General features: G+C 45.0%; 1 protein-coding gene across 1 annotated transcript in view; it reads right to left on the bottom strand.

Moving 5' to 3' along the window:
* Nucleotides 1–4,047: 4,047 nt before the first annotated feature.
* LOC310680196 (uncharacterized protein C1orf21) overlaps nucleotides 4,048–21,270 on the bottom strand; it is a 144,216-nt gene continuing 126,993 nt past the window's right edge. The window contains exons 5-6 of the mRNA XM_083446579.1: nucleotides 16,898–16,958; nucleotides 4,048–6,835 (exon numbers count right to left, since the gene is read on the bottom strand). Coding sequence (XP_083302705.1) covers nucleotides 6,797–6,835; nucleotides 16,898–16,958 — 100 coding nt within the window. The 3' untranslated portion in view covers nucleotides 4,048–6,796. The remainder of the gene's footprint in view (nucleotides 6,836–16,897; nucleotides 16,959–21,270) is intronic.

Below are 21,270 nucleotides of genomic sequence, written 5' to 3'. Positions count from 1 at the left end.
TCCTTTTCACATGTACTGCTCTCAAGCCAGGTGTCACCCATCTTGTATTTGTGCCTCTCATTTTTTTTGCCCAAGTGCAATACTTTACATTTCTCCCTGTTAAAGTTTGTCTTGTTTGTTTTGGCCCAGTTCTCTAATCTGCCAAGGTCGTTTTGAAGTGTGATCCTGTCCTCTGGGGTGTTAGCCACCCCTCCCAGTTTGGTGTCATCTGCAAATTTGATCAGGATGCCCTTGAGTCCATCCTCCAAGTCGTTGATAAAGATGTTGAATAAGACCGGGCCCAAGACAGAACCCTGTGGCACCCCACTCGTCACTCTTCTCCAGGATGAAGAGGATCCATTGATGAGCACTCTTTGGGTCCGGTTAGTCAGCCAGTTACAAATCCACTGAGTGGTAGCATAGTCAAGACCGCATTTTACCAGCTTCTTTACAAGAATATCATGGGGCACCTTGTCAAATGCCTTGCTTAAATCAAGGTAGGCTACATCCACTGCGTTCCCTTCATCTACTAGGCTTGTAATTCTGTCATAAAACGAGATCAGGTTAGTCTGACATGACTTATTTTTCAGAAATCCATGATGACTATTGGTGATCATAGCATTCCTTTCTAGGTGCTCACAGACTGTTTGCTTAATGATCTGCTCCAGAATCTTCCCTGGTATTGATGTCAGACTGACTGGGCGGTAATTATTTGGGTCCTCTCTTTTCCCCTTTTTGAAAATAGGGACAACATTTGCCCTCCTCCAGTCTGCCGGGACTTCGCCTGTTCTCCAGGAATTCTCAAAGATGACTGCCAGTGGTTCTGAGATCACATCTGCCAGTTCTTTTAATACTCTTGGATGCAGTTCATCTGGCCCTGGAGACTTGAATACATCTAAACTAGCCAAGTATTCTTGTACTATCTCCTTAGTTATTCTGGTCTGTGTTTTCTCTGCTGAATCATTTGCTCCAGATTCTTCAGGTTGGGCATTGTTTTCTTTATCGGAGAAGACTGAGGCAAAGACTGGTGCATGCTCTAGTTATCTCCCGCTTGGACTACTGCCATGCGCTCTACGTGGGGCTACCTTTGAAGGTGACCTGGAAACTGCAATTAATCCAGAATGCGGCAGCTAGACTGGTGACTGGGAGTGGCTGCCGGGACCACATAACACCAGTCCTGAGAGATCTGCATTGGCTCCCAGTATATTTCCCTAAATGGCCTCGGTCCAGTATACCTGAAGGAGCGTCTCCACCCCCTTCGTTCAGCCTGGAGACTGAGATCCAGCGCCGAGGGCCTTCTGGCGATTCCTTTGCTGGGAGAAGTAAGGTTACAGGGAACCAGACAGAGGGCCTTCTCAGTAGTGGCGCCCACCCTGTGGAACACCCTCCCACCAGATGTGAAAGAAATAAGCAGCTATCCTATCTTTAAAAGACATCTGAAGGCATCCCTGTTCAGGGAAGTTTTTAATATTTAATGCTGTACTGTTTTTAACACTTGATTAGGAGCCGCCCAGAGTGGCTGGGGAAACTCAGTCAGACGGGCGGGATATAAATAAATTATTATTATTATTATTATTATTATTATTATTATTATTATTATTCTAGAGACTAGTCCAAATATCGGTGCTTTTTTCTCCCTTCAAACCCCTCTTCTCCCAATCGCTGCTTCTCAAGTCCGCTCCCAAACCGTTCTTCTCCTTCTGTCTTTGTTGTCCGTTGCCGTCTTGTCATTCTAGTCTCTCCCTTCCCCTACTGTTGCTTTCTCGATATTTCTACACTCAGATATTTCTCCACGTGCTTGCAAGTAAAGATACAAACATGCAAGCTGGATTATAATGTCCATAAAATTTAGGAAATTCTATTCCTTACTGGCACGGTTAAGGAGAACTATAATAGAAAAATTCCCCATGCTATTTCAGTATACCCAACCACCACTCAAGCTTCTTTACATTTCTTACCTGTTTAACTCCAGATAAAAATAACAGCTGGAGTCATTTCCACCGAGCTGAAAGCAATTTGAAAGTGAGGTCATTGCTGACAGTGTGTATACACTCAGCCCACCTTGTGGTAAATAAGTTTTGTATTTTTTTTGTGTTTGACCAGAGGAGACAGAAGGTAAAAGATTGGTATGACCACATTGTCACACATGTAGGGGTTCTTTTTTTATTATTAATTGCTTAAATCTGCTATAAAGACTTCGTTTTAAATAAAAAGTCCACTTTTAAAATAAAATAAGCCCACACCTATGTACACCATGTTTCAATTTTACTATAATTTTAAAAAGAATTGTAAACCACACTGTTGAAAGGTGGGATATAAACCAATTAATATAAATAAATAAAGCCTCTTTCCAAAACACCTTCAAGTCTTTTAAAAAAAAACATGTCTCTAGTCTCAGCAGTATAATCACTCCTCCTATTAAAAAACAGCTTACCAGTTTGGAAGTGAAACAGCCCCATCCTGAAAAATAAGGTTGTAGTTTTTATCTACTTACGGGATGCAATATTATCACCTAAATTCCTATGACTGTCCAGGACTGAACAGTGGCCGTTGAGTCTATAGACATAAGAATGACAAAGTAGCTCAGTCTAGTGTCCAGAAGTGGAACGTCCTGGTTCCTAGCAATGAGCAACGGCCATGTTCAGCCTCCATGGTCCTAAGGCAGACTCGCAATACCAGTTGCTAAGATTCACTGGGGCTGGGGGGAGGATGCCGCTGTGCCCAGGTCCTTCTCGCAGGCTTCCCACTGCCATCTGGTTGGTCGCTGTGAGAACAGGAAGCTGGGTCACTGGCTTGATGCAACAGGGTTCTGGAATTTAGTGAGAATTGCCCAAAGAAGGAGAAATTTAGTGCTGCTGTAATGAGAAGCAGCATGTCTGTCCAGAAAGAGCAAATGGTGGACGCTGGATTTTTCAATATGAAAAATGATTTTTGCTTTGGTTTTTTGGAACACTGAAAAATGCAACTTGGCTGCATGGAAGTCAATGGAACCCATGTTTCTGCATTCAGCAGCAGCTGTTGATGTGCCTCTGTCTCTGGCACTCAGGACTCTGCCCAGGCCTGGCCCTCCTCTGTTCCCCAAGTGCTTTTCATCTGGCTAGAATGTTTCCCTGAACCTGGATAATGCTTCTTTATCTGGATGCAGGATGGAGATAGGGGTGGGAGTGAGTGTACCCAGTTAACATTTACATGGGTGGCTCAGTCCACTTTTTCTTCCAGTTACACCCACTGCTGGCATGTGGTCCTCCAAAGGGTGCTACATTGCAATAAGTGATCATGAGGAGGGCTGGCAGAGAGCACCAGACGTGGGCCTTTGGGGGGAACTTTCAGGAGGACGAGAAAGAAAAAATGGGGAAGGAGAATGTCTCCTTTTGCGAACCTTGAATAGCACTGCAAGATCCCTCTTTCGGGTTGGGGAACACACTGCAACTCTTTGGTGTGTGTCACCACTTACTCTGATGTATGTTAAGGTAAAGGTAAAGGTACCCCTCCCCTTACGGGCCAGTCTTGACAGACTCTAGGGTTGTGCGCCCATCTCACTCAAAGAGGCCGAGGGCCAGCGCTGTCCGAAGACACTTCCGGGTCACGTGGCCAGCGTGACATCGCTGCTCTGGCGAGCCAGCACCAGCGCAGCACACAGAAACGCCGTTTACCACCCCGCTAGTAAGCGGTCCCTATTTATCTACTTGCACCCGAGAGTGCTTTCGAACTGCTAGGTTGGCAGGTGCTGGGACCGAACAACAGGAGCGCACCCCGCCGCGGGGATTCGAACCGCCGACCTTTCGATCGGCAAGCCCTAGGCGCTGAGGCTTTAACCCACAGCGCCACCCGCGTCCCCTGATGTATGTTACTCAACTCTTAAATGATGCAGATAAATACTATACTCACATGTGGAATCCTACAGTTCTTCGGGTTAAGGGGGATGGACTCACCAGGCTTAAGATTCCTTAGAATGCAGAATCTGTCACACATTATTTTTTCCAAAGGGAAAAAAAATACCCCTTCTAATGGGAAGCTGCTTCATTTTTTAAAAAATGGCATCACTTGTGAAATAAAATCAACACCAGATAGGAGAACAGAAGCCTCTCTTTTAATTCTAGAGAAAAATCAGGATAAATTAGACTTTGATCAAACAAGACACAGGGAACCCGGAAAAGCAACTTCCAGTAAACTTGGAGAAAGTGGTACTGATATGAGACTATACAAATATTCAGTAATGTATAGTATATTCCATGTGAATTTATTTCACACCCAGTTATCTTTCCTCTTTAGGGCACCCCCCTCCCCACAAAAACTGGAGAAAATAGGAGCTGAAAGAAGTCTGAACAAGTTGGTTATGGCATTCAACATTTCTGCAGCCAGAATGTGACTTCCAAGGGTAAATTTTGCTTCCCTCTATTTGCATACTGGCTTCTTATAGCAGGGAATTACTTCACATCATTATCAAGTCCCCCAAAGTATTTGGCTCTGAACAAGGTATGGTCTCCTCCATTGGGCACCATTGCAGATAGCAGGGGCTGGGGACACCATCTAGCACAAATCTACCCTTTACCTAGTCCCATATTCTGACACCCTTTTTCTGGAAATGCTAAAACAGAAGGGAAAAAGGGTTTTGGATCCACACCACCCCTTATAAATTGTAACCAATGCCTATGTCACATAGTCTCAGGGGGGGAATTATACCTGTAGGTTTACAATCTGAGGTAGACATGATAGACAGGGGAAGGGAAAGAGAGGAATGGGTAAGGGAAATTAAAAACAAGGTACCAAGGAAAGGGGGAAACCAGAAAAAGAGAAAAGGTAAATTGTAAGCAGTTTAAAATGTTGTATAGAGGTGAAGCAATAATGTGAGTATCAAAGGGGACAGGATTCTTCTAGAAAGAAGGTGCCAGCAACAGGAAAAGGAGAGGCATGGAAATGAACTGGAATAATATACCTTGGAAGAAGATGACTAGAAACAGTGGAATCGAGAGAGCAGGAAGGAGTGCCGAGACAGAGGACACCAGCGAGAACATTTAAAAGTTAGACCAATGAGCTTACGGTGAATATGGAAAAAATCAAGACAGTTCACAAAAGGGCAATTGGTAAATCAATCTCATTGTAAACATTTATGCTTAAGAACACAGTTATCTCTTATCTTAAGCAGAAGCTGTTGTTGCCCTTTCCTGTGAACCACTCAACTGATTCGCACCCAGTTACCACCACACAAAAGCCCACGGCATGTAGACAATGTTTCCATGCTTAGCTCCACCTTCTGGCTGGGGCTGATGGGGGTTCTGGTCCAAAACATCTAGAGAGCACCAGGGTGGAAAAAGTGGCTTCCGTTTTATAAAGGCTGGGCACCTACTTCAGAATCAAATGCCCAAGGCCCCTCTGTGACATCTACCAAGTCATAGCAGTTTACCCGATGGCAACCAGAGGAATGGGATCTACATACCTAGTCACTGTGACATATCTCATCAAGATGGAGACAAAAGACATCCAGAGAGGCTGGATGGTGCTCATGGTCCATTATACTGATACTAGCTAAGCAAGGACGTAATTCAACTAGTTGGACTCGGGGGCGGGTAGAATCCTATGTGCAATATCTATCTTGATCCAGGGTAAAATCTTCACTTCAACTGTATTACAATTTCCACAGACTAATCTAAAATGTGCTTTTTCAATTTGTACACTTTTCTTGACAGACGGCCATCTTGAAACCCTGATAAGGCAAAGGAGGGATATAAACCCCAGCTTCTATTGCTGCAAGAAGCATTTTTTAATGGTTATACCCCCTCAAAGACATAGAAGAAAAATGCTGAACTTCTTTAAAGAATAAATGCAAAAGTGTTTTTGTTTTTTAAACCTTAGGCTTATTTTTACTCATGACAATATTTGTTAAAAATATTACATCTGCCTTTGAGAAGAGAGAGTATCATATTTTTATAATGTGGAAAAATAAACTCTACAGACATCCCAAATTGGCACACAGGTGCTTTAAAATAACATCCTCTCACAGGATCATTCCAAAGGGGTGCTTTGCTCCCACCCTGTTCACCCAATTATTCTTTAAACACACTGGACTGCATGAATGGGTATAAGACGAGAATACCTAAAAACAGTAAAATGTTTATTTTCTTAGAAAAAAAGAGAGGGATTCAAACTGATTGTGGTCACAACTTCCATCTGTGGTCAGCAAAGCCAATACTGCAAGCTTATTCCTCGATTGAAATACTTAGTTAAAGAAACTTCTTTAAAAATACAGATTTCTGCTCCTGCATCACCATATCCAGTATTTGTGTGACAACATGCTTTCCAATTGGTAACTTCTTCCTAGCAGAGAAACGAGGACGGTCAGGGCAAAGCATCCCACCTCCAAAGCTCTAAATTGTCCATATTAATAAGAACTCTGCAACCCGGGGGGGGGGGGGTTGACAAACAGAGTGAACCTGAAGGTTCAGCTGCTCAGTTATGGTAGGTGTTGTATAATACTACTTCAGCCAATAGAAAATAGGCCAGCAGCCCAAGTGAAATCTACAGTGTCACTTAAGATTTTATGCTGAAATATTTGCTGTGTTCCTGGACACAGATAAGTGAAAAATCTGCAACATGTTTCAGCCAGCATCAGCCAAGGCAGTTCCACACAAGCTGTTCTTCGTTCCTTTCGTAACGTTCATTGTATGGTCATTAAGAAACACTGCAACTGAATGGAGCATACAATGTGGAAATGATCTTTTGTTATGTAGTGCTGTTCACTTGAGAAGACTTCCAAAAAGGATCTTGACCGTAATCTATTTACACAGTAGTATTCCCGTTTTGATCAGCAGAAATGGCACTATGTGATATCCTCCTCTTCTGAACAGTAATCACGACCCTTCAAAGGGAAAAACAGAGAGAGAGAGAGAGAAGTATATACACATTTAACACAGGAAAAACAGAACTAGCTACATTGATTCCAGCTCTTTGGCAGCCACATTGAATCCTTCTGTGTTTGGTCCTATAGTGTTTTCAGTAGGAAACCTCTTCGTCATATGTGGTTAGGGCAGAGTGTTACCCTAGGCATTACTGGATGTCACAAGGGAGCAATCATAAAATAGCAAATGTACTGCCCTCCTATTGTTCTGTGAGCATCAAACAGGACCACCAAGACCACCTTAGTGCCAACCCAGGCTTGAACCCAGAATGAAACAGATCTAGATAATGGGTGTCATCCAAGAATGCCCAGAGTTGCGCATGAATCACTAGTTCAACTCCTGAAGGGGTGTGTGTTTGCAACCAGCTAAGATTTGCACAATCCTGGGGGTCCAGAAGAGCCTTCCTTAGAAATGTAATAATTACTACTTCCCGGAGCCACTTCCTCTAGGAAGTAGGAAGAGGCAACAGACAGGTCCCATAGATGGCAGAACCTACGAGAGGAGGAGAAACCTGCTCCCCATCTTCTCCAGCAACCCTGGCACCAGGGGACTTTTGCGCCTCTGGCAATTATTATTCCTCGGTTTGGAATTTAGCTGAAGCACTTGCTCTATTTTTTAAGCATCTTGTCAAGCTTTCTGATCACTTTGCGTAGGCAGCAGCAGCAGCACTTGAAAAAAGGGAGAGGCGAGAACAAGAACATACACACTGGTTAAGAAATGAGGGATACAGCCCATGTCTTCCTGAAGTGTGACAAGTAGTTCTTCAGCATAGTCAATCTCTGAAAGCGACTACCATGGAAAGAGGAGAAAGGGGATCATGGCTAAAAGTATTAATCAAATTAAGAAGCCAGTATCATGTCACATTTGAAAACAGCTCCTTTGAATATAGCATGCAAGCTTCATACTGATCAGTTTCACTTTGAAGTTTTCCAAGCTGCAATATGGATTCATTTTTCTTACTTTCACGTCACAACACGGGCAACACTATCACACTTAACCCAAATCACCAGAAAGGGTAAAGAGGGTAACTCAAGAAGATTTATGCATGTGGGTTTACCAATCATGATTTCCAACATCTTGAGGGAAGGGAGTAAAACCTCCCTTTGCATTACATGTTTGAAACGCCAGTAGAGGAGGCTGTAAAAGAGAAGTTGGCTGTGGTAGAGGGGGCTTGAAGTGAGAGGAGGCTATGGATGAGAAGGTCTAGCTCAGGGGTGGGGACTTTCTGGTCTGTAGGCCAAATCTGGCCCACCAGCTTCTCCATTTGATCTGCAAGGTCCTTCCACCAAAGCACACCCACCAGCCCCACATCTGGTGTCCTATGGGATGGGATGGATGCCTCATACCCTGCAGCAAGCAAGACTTTTCACCTTCCCACGCATCAACTGATGCACAGAGAGTCCAATCCTGCTTGGTGAAGTGTGCAAGCAAGCTCCCCAGGGGAACTCTGTCGTGCACCCAAACCCTGCAGAAGCCAGGATGGAACCAAAAGCTTCCAGATGGAGCCAAAGCATTTAATGCAAATCATTTCAGGATAGGAACATTGTAAACCAGTGAAAGACAAGTCATCAACTGTAGTTTAGCTCTGGCCTAGTCCATGAAAGTGATGCCCACATTAAGTCAGTTACATAAGACTGAATTGCAAATAAGATTTGAGCTGGGCAACTGCAAGCAAGTCATGATGTTTTTCCTAAATAATCCTAAGCAGGGCTTTCTTTCAGCTGGAACCCAGTTCTGGCAGCTCCCAGGTGGGCACCACTGCCATTCTAAGAGAACGAGGGAGGTGTTCATGGAGAGTTCTGGTACCTCTTTTTCTAGAAAAATAGCACTGATCCTAAGCAGCATATGAATAATACAAAGGAATGACATACGTTTCAGGCAGGATCAGACAAGCACTTTTTAGAGTACCATTTGCGCATCTTCCCCATCTATATCTTAAAAAATATTTTGTGAGCACATGTATCAGAAGTGTCTTCTAATTTGCCATTCCATTACAACAAACAAAGTCCAACTTTCAATAAAGTTATTTTCCTGCTTGCTGCCCCCCGCTCTAATAATTGCTCACTTCGTCATGAATGACATGGAGCAGCCAGTGTGGCGATGTGGCCGGAGTGCTGGACTGTGATGAGAGACACCCAAGTTCAAAGCCCTACTCATCCATAGAATCATAGAGTTGGAAAAGACCACAAGGGCCATCGAGTCCAACCCCCTGCCAAGCAGGAAAAACCATCAGACCACTCCTGACATATGGTTGTCAAGCCTCTGCTTAAAGACCTCCAAAGAAGGAGACTCCACCACACTCCTTGGCAGCAAATTCCAGTGTCAAACAGCTCTTACTGTCAGGAAGACATGAAGCTCTTGGGATGACCTTGGGCGAGTCAGGATCCCTCAGCCTAAACTGCTTCGCAGGGTTGCTGGGAAGAACCTGGTAAGCTACTCTGAGGCCAAACAGTCCACATTCTCCTACCCATTCTGAAAATACACATGCATTTTTAAAATTTACCCAAAGAAGAAAGCATGCAGATAATTTCTAATACAAAAATTTCCAACTGTGTAGTCCTTAAAAATGGGATTGCCAAATTTCAAGCAGGAAAAATCCAGATAGGAAAGTTGTTGAGCTATTTTTAAAGTAAATTGCCAAAAACGACACTGCCAACATGGGTTGCCATACATCCGGATTTTCCCGGACATTTTAGCAATTTTCACCCAGACACCGCTTCCAACTGCAATATTCTGGATATGTCCAGGAAATTCCGGATGTATGGCAACCCTATTAACTGTTCCTAATTCTAAATACTGTATTTTGCAAGTTCAGAAAAATCCCCTCTCACAAAAAGAAACTATGCATGCACTTTGTTGCACAATTGTGGCATATTTTCTCCTCAACAGAAGAAGCACAGACCCCAGGATCAATTTGAATTGAAAAACTGCAGGCTCCTCCCAGTTCCAACAGTTTTAAAAAGTACAATCAGTCTCATGTTCTTATTGGGATACTGTGGTCCCCCCCCCCCCAATATCCGTTTATTAATTGCTTTCTTTTCTTTTTTTAAACAACAGGCTGGCATCGCAGGATCTCAGAATTCCTCTAAGCTAAACGTATCTTCCACAGTGTGGGGTTGGGGAGAGCGGTCTGTGTCGAAGGCAGCACAGCCTCTCCTCTTGCTCCTGCATTGAACTAGGCGACGCTGCTTCTCTAGCTGGCATACAAAGCAAGCAAAGGAAGAGGTTGGGTGGGCCGCTGCTGCTGCTGCTGTGGTGAAAGAAACTGTGCCAAACAGCCTCTCCTTTAGCTGTCGCTAAGAAAGCTGGCAAGGCACAGAGGCCTTTTTCATGAATAGCACCCCAAAGCAATAAAGAAATAGCTCACTGCTACAGGAACTCCCATTTTTCAAAAACTGCCTTCTCAGAAAGGATGCAACAAAAAAGGCCTGCGCGTTTGCATGCACACATGTACATGGCATTTACTTTTTGCAAATAAATGAATGGATGCGTCCACAGTACTCCCATTTTAACCAATAACTTTTGTAGCGTAAGAGAGCCTGCCCTGGCAGTAAAAACCATGTATCATAGAACCACTTGTATACTGCACAAAAAAGCTCCATTGTACATCCCAATAACACACCCCATTCATGATTTCACAAATAAAGTGGTTTACTGTGGCACTGCCATGAAATGGCTTATGGTGTCAGATGTGTGTGTATGTAGGAAAAATTAATTTGTTACGTACATTATGAATGGCAATCCAGCCTACAAGACGTACACACACACCTCCTGTAATAGATGTCCTTGTTTTGATCTTCAATTTTAAAGCGATGTCTCACTACCCTTTGGAAAGAGCTAAATTCAGTGCACTTTCATTGTCTCTCCTGGATTTCACTGCAGCCAAGTCTGAAAGGAAGCCCTCTACATGCAAAAGAAGCAGCCTTTAAGCTGGGGCCTTCTGCTTCCTCCCAGAAGGCTGGGAGAGCCTGGCTGTTGTCAGGGCTGAGCCACAGCAGGGCAGCACTAATGGTAACTGCTCTTTTCTTTCCTCCAGACTTATAGCCACCAGCTCCAAGGAAATGGGGAGTCTGAGATGGGACTGTGCTGGTCAGACTTTTGTTCATCAAAGGGCTGCTCCCTTGCATTGGCATGAAAATAAAAATATTCAAATGCTGGATTCACAGAGCTCATGAGTGCAGACATGTCCAGCTGGTCGTCAGTATGACAGCTACCAGAAACAGGTTCAATGTCTGAATCAATTCCTGTATTTTGTTGTGAAACTCTGGGGAAAGGGGAAACATTTTTCATCCTGCCAAAATAAAGTATTGGTGACTATAAAAAATATAGAGAGCTGAAGTTTAACAAGTGCACGGCATACCAGATATTGCCACAACCTACCATTTTACTTAGCGCCAAACTGGGCAAGAGAGCAGCCCAGAGGGTGGCGTGAGATGCACAGCACAACTTGGGCAAGAAGGAGAGGAGAGCTGTACTCTTCTTCCATTCACAAGATCTCCTCCCTCTGCTGCCCCCAATTGGCTCCTGTGCAAGTTCTCTGACCTCCCACCCACCTATTAGAACTATGTGACTGTGGTGCAGGCAGGGAACACACACAGGGCCACAGCAATGACTTTGGGGGAAAGCACTGGGGAAGTCAAGATCTCACTTTCCCCCGATGCTCAAGATCACCCACGCAAAACTTTCAAACTCCAGCACTCCGTGCTTTACAAAAAATCTCTACAATCCAAATTGAATCATGCTGCTATCACATCTAGTAGTCACACTCTTAGAGATTAGCAACTGTGGAGCCAAATGGGCCCCAAATCTTTCCCATCATGTCGTCAGTGTTGTTAGGGCACCCTCTCCCCCCATACATTACAAAAAATCACTTTATCCAGTTATGTGGGGAACTCAATTACGCAAGCAATCCATTCAGAAAGCAGCTCTGTCAGCCCTATGCTTGGCAGTTCCTAAGCACTGTGAAAAGGACCATGACAAGTGGGTGGGACAAGCTACTTGCCAATCATCTGATGGCTGGAGGTGATTGACAGGTGGTCTGTCCCATCTACGTTTCAAATTTGGCAAGTAGGGGTAGGAACCAATAAGGATTTGGTCCACTGGGTCAAAACAGTAACGCAGCCTTAATCCATGCATTACCCCTTCAATTCACTTGAAAATTAGCTGTCAGTCAGGAATTTAGAATTTGTCTGTAAGTTGGTATTGCTCCATTTCCACTGTTCAACTTAAAACTTTTCTGAAAGGTTCTTTTATAGAAGTGGCCCAAGACATTTTGGTGCCAGAGGCAGAAAATCCACACGGCACACCCATAGTTTAATGTGGGACACAGCCCATCCTGGGGATTTCCTATGCTAGCCTCATTGAAACAAACAAGCGCTAGGCTCCAATGAATTTCAACAGGGCTTGCATGGAAAACTTCCCTGTGGGCTGTACTCTATTTTGTTAAGCCTCTCTCCAATCTTGCCACCTTGAGTGACAGCAAAAATCTGACCTCGTGGTCAGGGCTGCCTCGGTTGTCCAATATCAAAGAGCAAGTTTCAGGCGCTGCCTCAATTCAGCAACATTGCTTCTGAGGCTAATTAACTTGTTTGAGAGAACTGTCGCCTGTAGTGAATCTCCTAAGAATCATCAGTATTTGATTTTCACTGTTTTGTTGCAACTCATACTCATGGCTTCTGAAGATAATATTCATGTCTTGATTTCTAAGGTCAAGCTAATTACTTGTCCTACTGACCCAATCCCCTCTAATTTACGCCTGGGACTCATTCTTCAGGCCTAATTGATTCTATCACAAATTCTCTGCTGCAAAGCTTCCCTTGTGATTTTGGCTACGCTTTGGTGAGTCCTATTTAAAATAAATCTTTAAGCTTATCAAACTTTCCCTAAATATCTACCTCCTCCATTAGCTTGGCTTCTCATTTATGCAGCCCTGTTGCTTGTTCTGGACTATATATTAACAGCAGGATTGCACTGGCATGTGAAGCCCAGGACTCCAATCACTGTAGCAGGATATTGGGTCCAACTTCCAGTGTCCCACAAAGAGGAGGAGGAGGAGGAGAGGGAAAAGAGAGTGCAAGGGGCATCTGGCAATGGCCAATGGTGGCACAGGAAAGGCTGATGGTTTGAGAAGCTAAATTGGGAGATGATAATTTCAACCAAGACCTTTGCCAGGAGTCAGAGAGAGACAGAATGACCCTCTTAACTCTTCTTGATATCTGAGTGATCTTTGATACTATCTTCCACGGTATCCTTTTGGAATGGCTGGCTGAGTTGGCTGCGGTGCTTTGTGGTGTTTCCAGTCCTACCTGCAAATTATCATCTGCCAATCACTGGCTTTAAATATAGGAATGGGTATCCCAAGCTTATGGCAGATAAAATGGAAATGTTAACCTTGCTAAACAATATCTGACTTTGGGGAGGAAATGTGTGTACAACCACCAAAAAGGTTATATGCAGCCAAGAGAGAACAAAAGATTCCTTTTCTAATAAGGAAACAGAGAGCATGTATATCTACTTTGTCAACGAACATGTCACATATTTTGTCACGGAAATATTATTATTCCATACAGGTACACTGTGGGACGCGGGTGGCGCTGTGGGTTAAACCACAGAGGACTTGCCGATCAGAAAGTCGGCGGTTTGAATCCCCGCGACGGGGTGAGCTCCCATTGCTCGGTCCCTCCTGCCAACCTAGCAGTTCGAAAGAACATCAAAGTGCAAGTACCGTATTTATTTTTCGCCCTATAGGACGCACTTTTTCCTCTCCAAAAATGAAGGGGAAATGTGTGTGCGTCCTATGGGGCGAATGCAGGCTTTCGCTGAAGCCTGGAGAGCGAGAGGGGTTGGTGCGCACCGACCCCTCTCGCTCTCCAGGCTTCAGGATGATATCCGCAAGCCAGGGGACCCCGCAGGAGTTCCCGCAGGACTCCCTAGGCTTGCGGATAGCAGCCTGCTGCCCGGAGCCCGGGGCTCGCTGAGCAGCCTGTTCTGGGGGCTGGGGTCGGGGGAAGCTCCCCAGCCCCACGCCTGGGTGGGAAATAATTTTTTTCCCTTTATTTCCCCCCCCAAAAAACTATGTGCGCCCTATGGGTCGGTGCGCCCTATGGGGCGAAAAATACGGTAGATAAATAGGTACCGCTCAGGCGGGAAGGTAAAAGGCGTTTCTGTGTGCTGCTCTCGTTTGCCACATGACCCGGAAGCTGTACGCCGGCTCCCTTGGCCAATAAAGCAAGATGAGCGCCGCAACCCCAGAGTCGGTCACGACTGGACTTAATGGTCAGGGGTCCCTTTACCTTTACACTTACACTGTGGAGAGTTATGGGCAAAAATCTCCTCTGCCACATAACCATATCACATAAAAGTATCAAAGCACACTTTTTTCTTATTTGTTTGGTAGAGGGCAACTTCAATTTGCAAGGGCAAATTTTAGTTGGCAAGGCTGAAAGTTAAGGGCACGCTTCCTCTCCCCCCCCCCCAATGTGGTTATGGTGTGCTTTGGTCTGTTTTCTGCAGTGGACTGACCTGATTCAGCCACTACCAGCAAGGCCAGTGGTAGGAATTAGGTATGCCCTCCTTGTATCTGAGCAGCTCAGCCAATGGCAGCTGGAGACACTACTGCTTACTCCACATTTCTGTGACAGTAAAATAGCCAATCATTGCCTGGAGCTTTATTACCATGACAAAATACTTAAATGTACTGTAATCAACTTTGCACCACTGCAGAGATAGGAATGAAATAAAAACAAGTGTGCTCAGATATTTTATTTAGCTACTGTGATTATTTTCAGTACAGGCACCTGAAATATCAACTGTCTGAATGATCTGAAACGCCCACTGAAATCTGTGACTAGATATCAAAGGTGAACATAAAAGTAGAGTCCTTCATGAATTATTGGTAAAAAAAGTATCCATTAGGAGTTTTTTCTCAAATGCTGGTTCTTATTCAAGAACCAAAGCAGAAAAACAGCCAGTTTTAATGCACTGCATTAAAAGGCTTTCCAAACCAAGGTAGGCAGACATTGGGTTGGTTTAAATGTAATTCTAACCAAAGCGTAGTTAAGCATTAATGGAATGCGCCTAATCTTCCCCCCGGTTTGCGCCCGTCCTGCTCTTCCTGCCGTGTGCCATGAGGAGGTGTGTGGAAGCGCCTGCTTCTCTTTTACATGAGCTACAGCTCTCTTGTCATCTGAACCCAGACAAACTGTGGTCAATCTTAACTAAGGTTAATGGGAACAAGCCAACTTCAAATCATGGTTTATGATGTTACTGTATTTTTCGCCCTATAGGACACACTCCCCCCCCCCAAATGAAGGGGAAATGTGTATGCGTCCTATGGGGCGAATGCAAGCTTTCGCTGAAGCCTGGAGGGGGGTTGGTGCGCACCAAGCCCTCTCGCTCTCCAGGCTTCAGGAAGCTATCCACTAGCTGTGGGAGAAGCAGCTCTCCCACGGCTAGCGGAGACCTTGCCAGCACCCAGAAGCTTGGGGTGCGCTGAGCTCAGCACGCCCCAAGCTTTGTGCAGCGCTCCGCTAGCCGTGGGAGAGCCGCGCAAAGTCACGCGGCTCTCCCACGGCTAGCGGATAGCAGCCTGTTCTGGGGGCTGGGGTCGGGGGAAGCTCGGGCTTCCCCCACCCCAGCCCCGCACCTGGGGGGGAAATATTTTTTTTCTTTATCCCCCCCCCAAAAAAAACCCGAGGTGCATCCTATGGGGCAAAAAACACGGTAGCTTGTTTTCACTAACTATCATTAAGATCAACCATAATTCAGGGTTGAGATGACACACTAAACTGTAGTTAACCTAAAATGGAAGATGAAGCTTCTGATCCCATGCCAAGGGAGGAGAAGGGAGTGGGCAGACCTGGAAGGAGCCCCTGGTTAGCAGGCTGGGCTCCTTCTCTAGATCGGTACAGTCACTGAGATGAAACACTTGGATGAAAGGGTACGTACACAATACTCTTTCTTTCATAATGCTTAATTTAGCCCCTCTGACAACCACTCTCTTGCATTTTCTGATATCACAGAATGACTTATTTGACATTATTACTGTGCTCCACTAAAGGGTAGAAGTGATTTTGTTATTTGGGATAATAACAATACTTCTCACCTAGGATGAACATGGGATGTGCTCAGAACATTTTTTTTAAATCACAATGTGATTTTTTAAAACTATGGACAAGGAGAATCAAGAGTGACTGAGAAGCCTCCTTACACAAATATGCCAGGTCAAGTCAGACGATATCCCCTTAACTCATATCTAGGGTCAGAGCTGATTGCTGCCCTGAGCAACTAGGACAGGGGTCAGCAAACGTTTTCAGCAGGGGGCTGGTCCACTGTCCCTCAGACCTTGTGGGGGCCAGACTATATTTTGGAAGGGGGATGAATGAATTCCTATGCCCCACAAATAACCCAAGGATGCATTTTAAATAAAAGGACACATTCTACTCATGTAAAAGCATGTTAATTCCCGAACTGTCCATGGGCCAGATCTAGAAGGGGATTGGGCCGGATCCGGCCCCTGGGCCTTAGTTTGCCTACCCATGAACTTGGATAACTGATCTCACTGGTGATAAACTGGCCAGTGTCCTGACTTGGCATCTGCCACCGCATCTGATACCAAGAGGCATCCAATGCAGGGACATCAAAGGCTGCTCTGACTAGAACAGAATGCTCCCTTCCTCCAAAGTAAATCCTTCCCCCTTGAGCTGCTTCACTGCTAAATACTCACCTTAGCCCTTGTCTGTTCCCACGTACAAGGTGGTAACATGCATGAGCTTTCACATCCCATTCAAAATAATGGCCACCCAACAAAAGGTTGGTTTAGTATTCACAAGCTTGTTGTCACTTTCGCAATAAATCTTTGAAGACTGACATCATGACAACCTGAATGGATGTAACTGCAATTATTTAGAATGGAAACATCATCAACATGAGAAACCGCCCTAGATTAAGCCCCCTAATAGATTCTTGTGTCTAGGTCAAATTCCATAATTGCCATGCAGAAACATATTCTAATTTATGCTTACCTTTTCAATTTTCTCATCTAGCATTCTGAAGAATTCTTGTTGGCTTTCAGAGATGTGCATGCTGAAACACACAAAAAGAACAGATTCATTCCCCTTTTTGTTTGTATTCAGTCAGCAATTGAGAGCACTCCTTTTTAAATAAAAAATTTGATTCTCCTGCTGCTTAAGGAATTGAACACAAGTGCTGTTCTTTGTGCTTTGTTTTTGCTGCTGCCTTTGGTCTGACAACTTGTGCTCTAATTGTTGAATGACTGCTGTTTGCATTTCTGTCTGTGAGTCACCTTGAGCAACTCCTTTGGCGGAGGGGGAAAGCAGGGAGTAGGATTCAAGTACCGTAGATTCCAGCGTATTAGGCGACTGGGGGTATAAGGTGACCCCCAACTTTTGCTGTTCAATTTTAGAGTTTTGGAGTTATAGAGTTTGAGCGCCGCCAGGGGCAGAGCGGGCGTTTGGGCGCCGTGCTCGGAAGGACTTTCCACGTCCCCTTCTGTGGGGAGGGAGGAGGAGAGATGGCAGAAGGGGCAACTCTGCTCACAGGCTTCCTCTCCTCCTTCCCAACGCGTATACCCAACGTGTAAGACGACCCCGACTTTTGGGGTGATTTTCCAGCGATAAAAAGTCGTCTTGTATGCTGGAACATACGGTAAGATTTCCTTGAAGTAGACCCACTGAAATTAATGAACACAACTATGTTAAGTCTATTAATTTCAGTGGGTATTACTCTACTTACCGTAGTTAAACACCACTGAGGATATCAATTTTCAAAATAAAATATTTGAGAGGCCCAGTGAGATCAATAAATGGACCCAATCTGCTGTACACAGACACTGTGTACAGTACTGTGTCACTCTTAAGGCTGCCACATTCAAACTAGAGAGGAAAGCACGGGCCCCAATCCACTGCCATTTCTGTTCCGCTGGGATCCTGCTTTTAGGTTTCCCATTGGTATCTGGCTGACCAATGTGAGAAATAAGGCATTAGGTTGAATCCTTGGTCTATTTCCTGGTAGAGGATGAATTGGTGCATTACCCTCTTCTTCTAGCAGGTGTAGTATCTCAGGGTACCCTCATAAAGGGGTCTGGGTGTAAGATTCTGTCCAGAAGTCAAGAGGGGAGCGGAAGGACCATAGAACTTCCAATGGTGGCCTTGGGGGCCGTTTTAGTTGACCTGCATCTTGGGGTGGCCTGTAACCCAGGCATGATCCTATCTAAACGTCAGCCTTCAGGCAGGAGGCTGATTCAGGATACACACCCAGGGGTATAAGCCAAAGCCTACTCTCATCTGTAATCAATAAAGTTGTGGCCATTTTCAATTCCAGAATGTTGTTGTGTCAATTTTTTACCTGTTACCACCTCGTCCGTTCCTGTCCCAGGGCACACTGTGTGTGGGCTTCTGTCAGAAGTCAGCCAGCAATAAAATCACATGGAATAAGTGAATTTTACTCTTTATTAGAAGAAACTGGATTTGCTCACTCTGGCCTAGTGAGCACCACAACTTTTCTTTGGTAAGTCTTGCCCAGTGCCAGATTTATGGATAATCTAAACAAGCTATAGTTTAGGGCCTCACTCTCTTGGGGGTCCCCAAAAAAATTAAAAGAAGAAAAAACCTGGATGTACATTTCCAAAATATAAGATAAAAAACAAATAAAATAAAACCTACATACAGCAGCAGTGTTTTGTGTTGTGTAGGCTCCTATGATGTAAGTAATGGGCCCTGCCTGCTAGCCTGCTCCCTAAATTATCACATACAAAGGGCCCCATTACCTTCAGAAGCTTAGTGCCTCATCAAACCTAAATCTGGCCCTGGTCTTGCCCCTCCTTCCCACAGCTGCCTAAGTCTCCTCTTCTCCTCTCCCAAGCAATCTGAGACTATGACAGCGTGCCTACCTTTACTCCTCCCGCTTCATGTCTCTCCTGTCGCAGCAGGAAGGGGAGACACCCTTGCTTCTTCACCAGCCTGGCTCATCTCTGCCTCTGGGCCTCCCTCATCCCACTCTCCTGCTTCCACTTCTGCCTTTGGACTTGCCTATGAGAGCATCAGATGCCCACTGCCAATTTGCTCCAGCTGAGAAGATTAAAGGCAAATCCACCCTGAGGCACAGGCAGGATGCAAATATAGACTGTAAAATGGCACTCTCTCCTGTTGTATACTGAACTGTGCCACCCCTGTCACTCACACTCACCAACATATTCTAGATGGAAATAAGGACTTCTGTGTTCTTTAAAGCAGCTGCCTGTGACGTCCCCATCCATTCATACACTGAATGCTGAAGGCAGGCAGTATGTTGTATTTATTTACCTTAAGGTTAACTGTCCTGCGCGGATTTGAAAGCAAACATGGTGTCTGTCCTTTCAGTTAAAAGTACATTAGAAAAACAGCAATCCTGTAATTCTTCAAAATCAACTGTGCCAGCTGCAGCATGCGAAATGGCAGGCTGCACACTACACAGGGCACTTTTGCCTTCACTTGCCTTTATTTACTGGCATGCATGCAGCACCCAAAATGCACTGGACACAAACAAAATTTCAGAGGTTTTTACTCTGAGAACTGCTGGAGGGAAGCTGAGAATGGCACCCCCCAGAAACTTGCACAAACAAAATTCTTAAAAGGCACCACCCCTCCCAAGAACAGGGAAAACGTGATTCACTAAAGATGGGTACCAGGAAAACAGCATCCTGGATCCAACCAAATGCCTATCTAGCTTAGCATCTGAGTCTCACAGGGGCGCCTATGGGAAGCTTGCATGCAGGACCCAGATTTTGAGTCCCCAAAACTGGCATACAGGGGCATAATGACGGACAGTGGAAGTAAGGTCAGTAATGTCAATAAGGCTACCCGTGGCTTCTAGCCAACTGTCCCTGTTGCACAAGGGTCATTAAAGCACACATCGAGAGCTGCAGCCTGGCAGATCTGAGTACAACGTAAAAGAGCCCTGCGTATATCACTGCCTTGGATGAGAGGGAGCAAATTCAGAAGACAGATCACTACTGAGGGCTTGAATTACAGGGGAGACAGACGGTGCCTGGCCTCCTTATTTATTTTTGCAAAGGCTACTGAAGGCATGGTGTGGATAAACTTTGGTTGAGCTGGGGGGCGAGAGCTTGTTGCTTCCATTGAGCCCTCTCCCCAAATAATGTGAGCATTACAAGCACCAACGTTGAAAGGGAGGGTTTTGCAGGGCTGCCCATAGAACCAATCAGTCATGATTTATAGCTTTCCCCTGAAAGGTCTTTCTGTAAAGTTCAGATGTAGCACAGTCACTCTTTAACACTAAACTCACTGAAAATCTCTAGTACACATTGACATTTCCCAGGCCAGGTTCTCTCTCCCTCCCCACCCCCCAAAATCACTTCTCTCCAGGCAGAAGGTCAGATAATTTACTTCCATTAACCTCGCAGAACCATGAGGCCCAGGTCAGCGGGACCATGTTTCACAGCAGTGTGCAGGATTGGAAAAATACTATTATTAGTCGCCAGCAAAGTGCTGTCAGTGCATTTGTGTGGTACAGGACAGAAGCCGACAGACCCTGCCCCAAGGGAGAATAAAAGCTGAACACACAGAGTAAGGTCAGATGCTCTCACACAGCCAGAGGACACGGGGTGGGGGCTGCTCAGGGGGTGAGCTGGGAGCATTTTGAGCATGTTCAGTAGAAGAGGTGGCCCAGATATGAAATTCACAGAAAGATTTAGGTTGAGGGTGTAGGAAAACGTTAAATGGCACAGGGTCAATTTACGGGATCACACTCCCCCCCCCCAAACCATCATTTAGACATAACATCACCACCCCTCTAAATTTTTCACTTATTAAACAAGCACACATTTGTGTTACCAGGACTATGCCGCAACTTTATAAGTTTATTTTATTAAGGAGGGGGCTTTATCCCCTGACTACTTTTTTTGGCGCTTCTGCAAATCTTGGATTCACTCTTGGAAGTGAATCAGGTTAACAAGCTCATTTGACAGTGTATACTCTGCTTACGTTGTAACAAACCAAAGGCAGACCGCTGCTTCAATGAGATAAAAGGGGCAGCAAGGGAAAGGGTGGGGGACAAAACAGTAACATCGGTTGACTGTGAGTTACTGAAGTTGTATATTCTTAGGCTCTCTCTTCCAAAATCCAACCACTTACCTACTCAAGGAGGGAGAATGGTTAGTATGAATGAGTGAGATTATTCATGCCTTGAACCAGGAAGCTCTCTCCGTGGTAACAGCCACACTTTCATCATTTGCTGCAGTTAGCCTCTGTCCAAGACGGACCGATGCAGAAAAATTCAGCAGTACTTTCAACTAGTCCTCACGCAGCTTACCCCTTTAAAAGGCAAGCCCTTTTTAGCAAAGAGCAGCATGCCAGGGTGAGCAAACCCCAGCCATGAA

The sequence above is a fragment of the Podarcis tiliguerta genome (assembly GCF_965153285.1).
Source record: "Podarcis tiliguerta genome assembly, chromosome: 6".
Lineage (NCBI taxonomy): Eukaryota > Metazoa > Chordata > Lepidosauria > Squamata > Lacertidae > Podarcis > Podarcis tiliguerta.
This window is presented reverse-complemented; position numbering and strand designations above follow the sequence as displayed.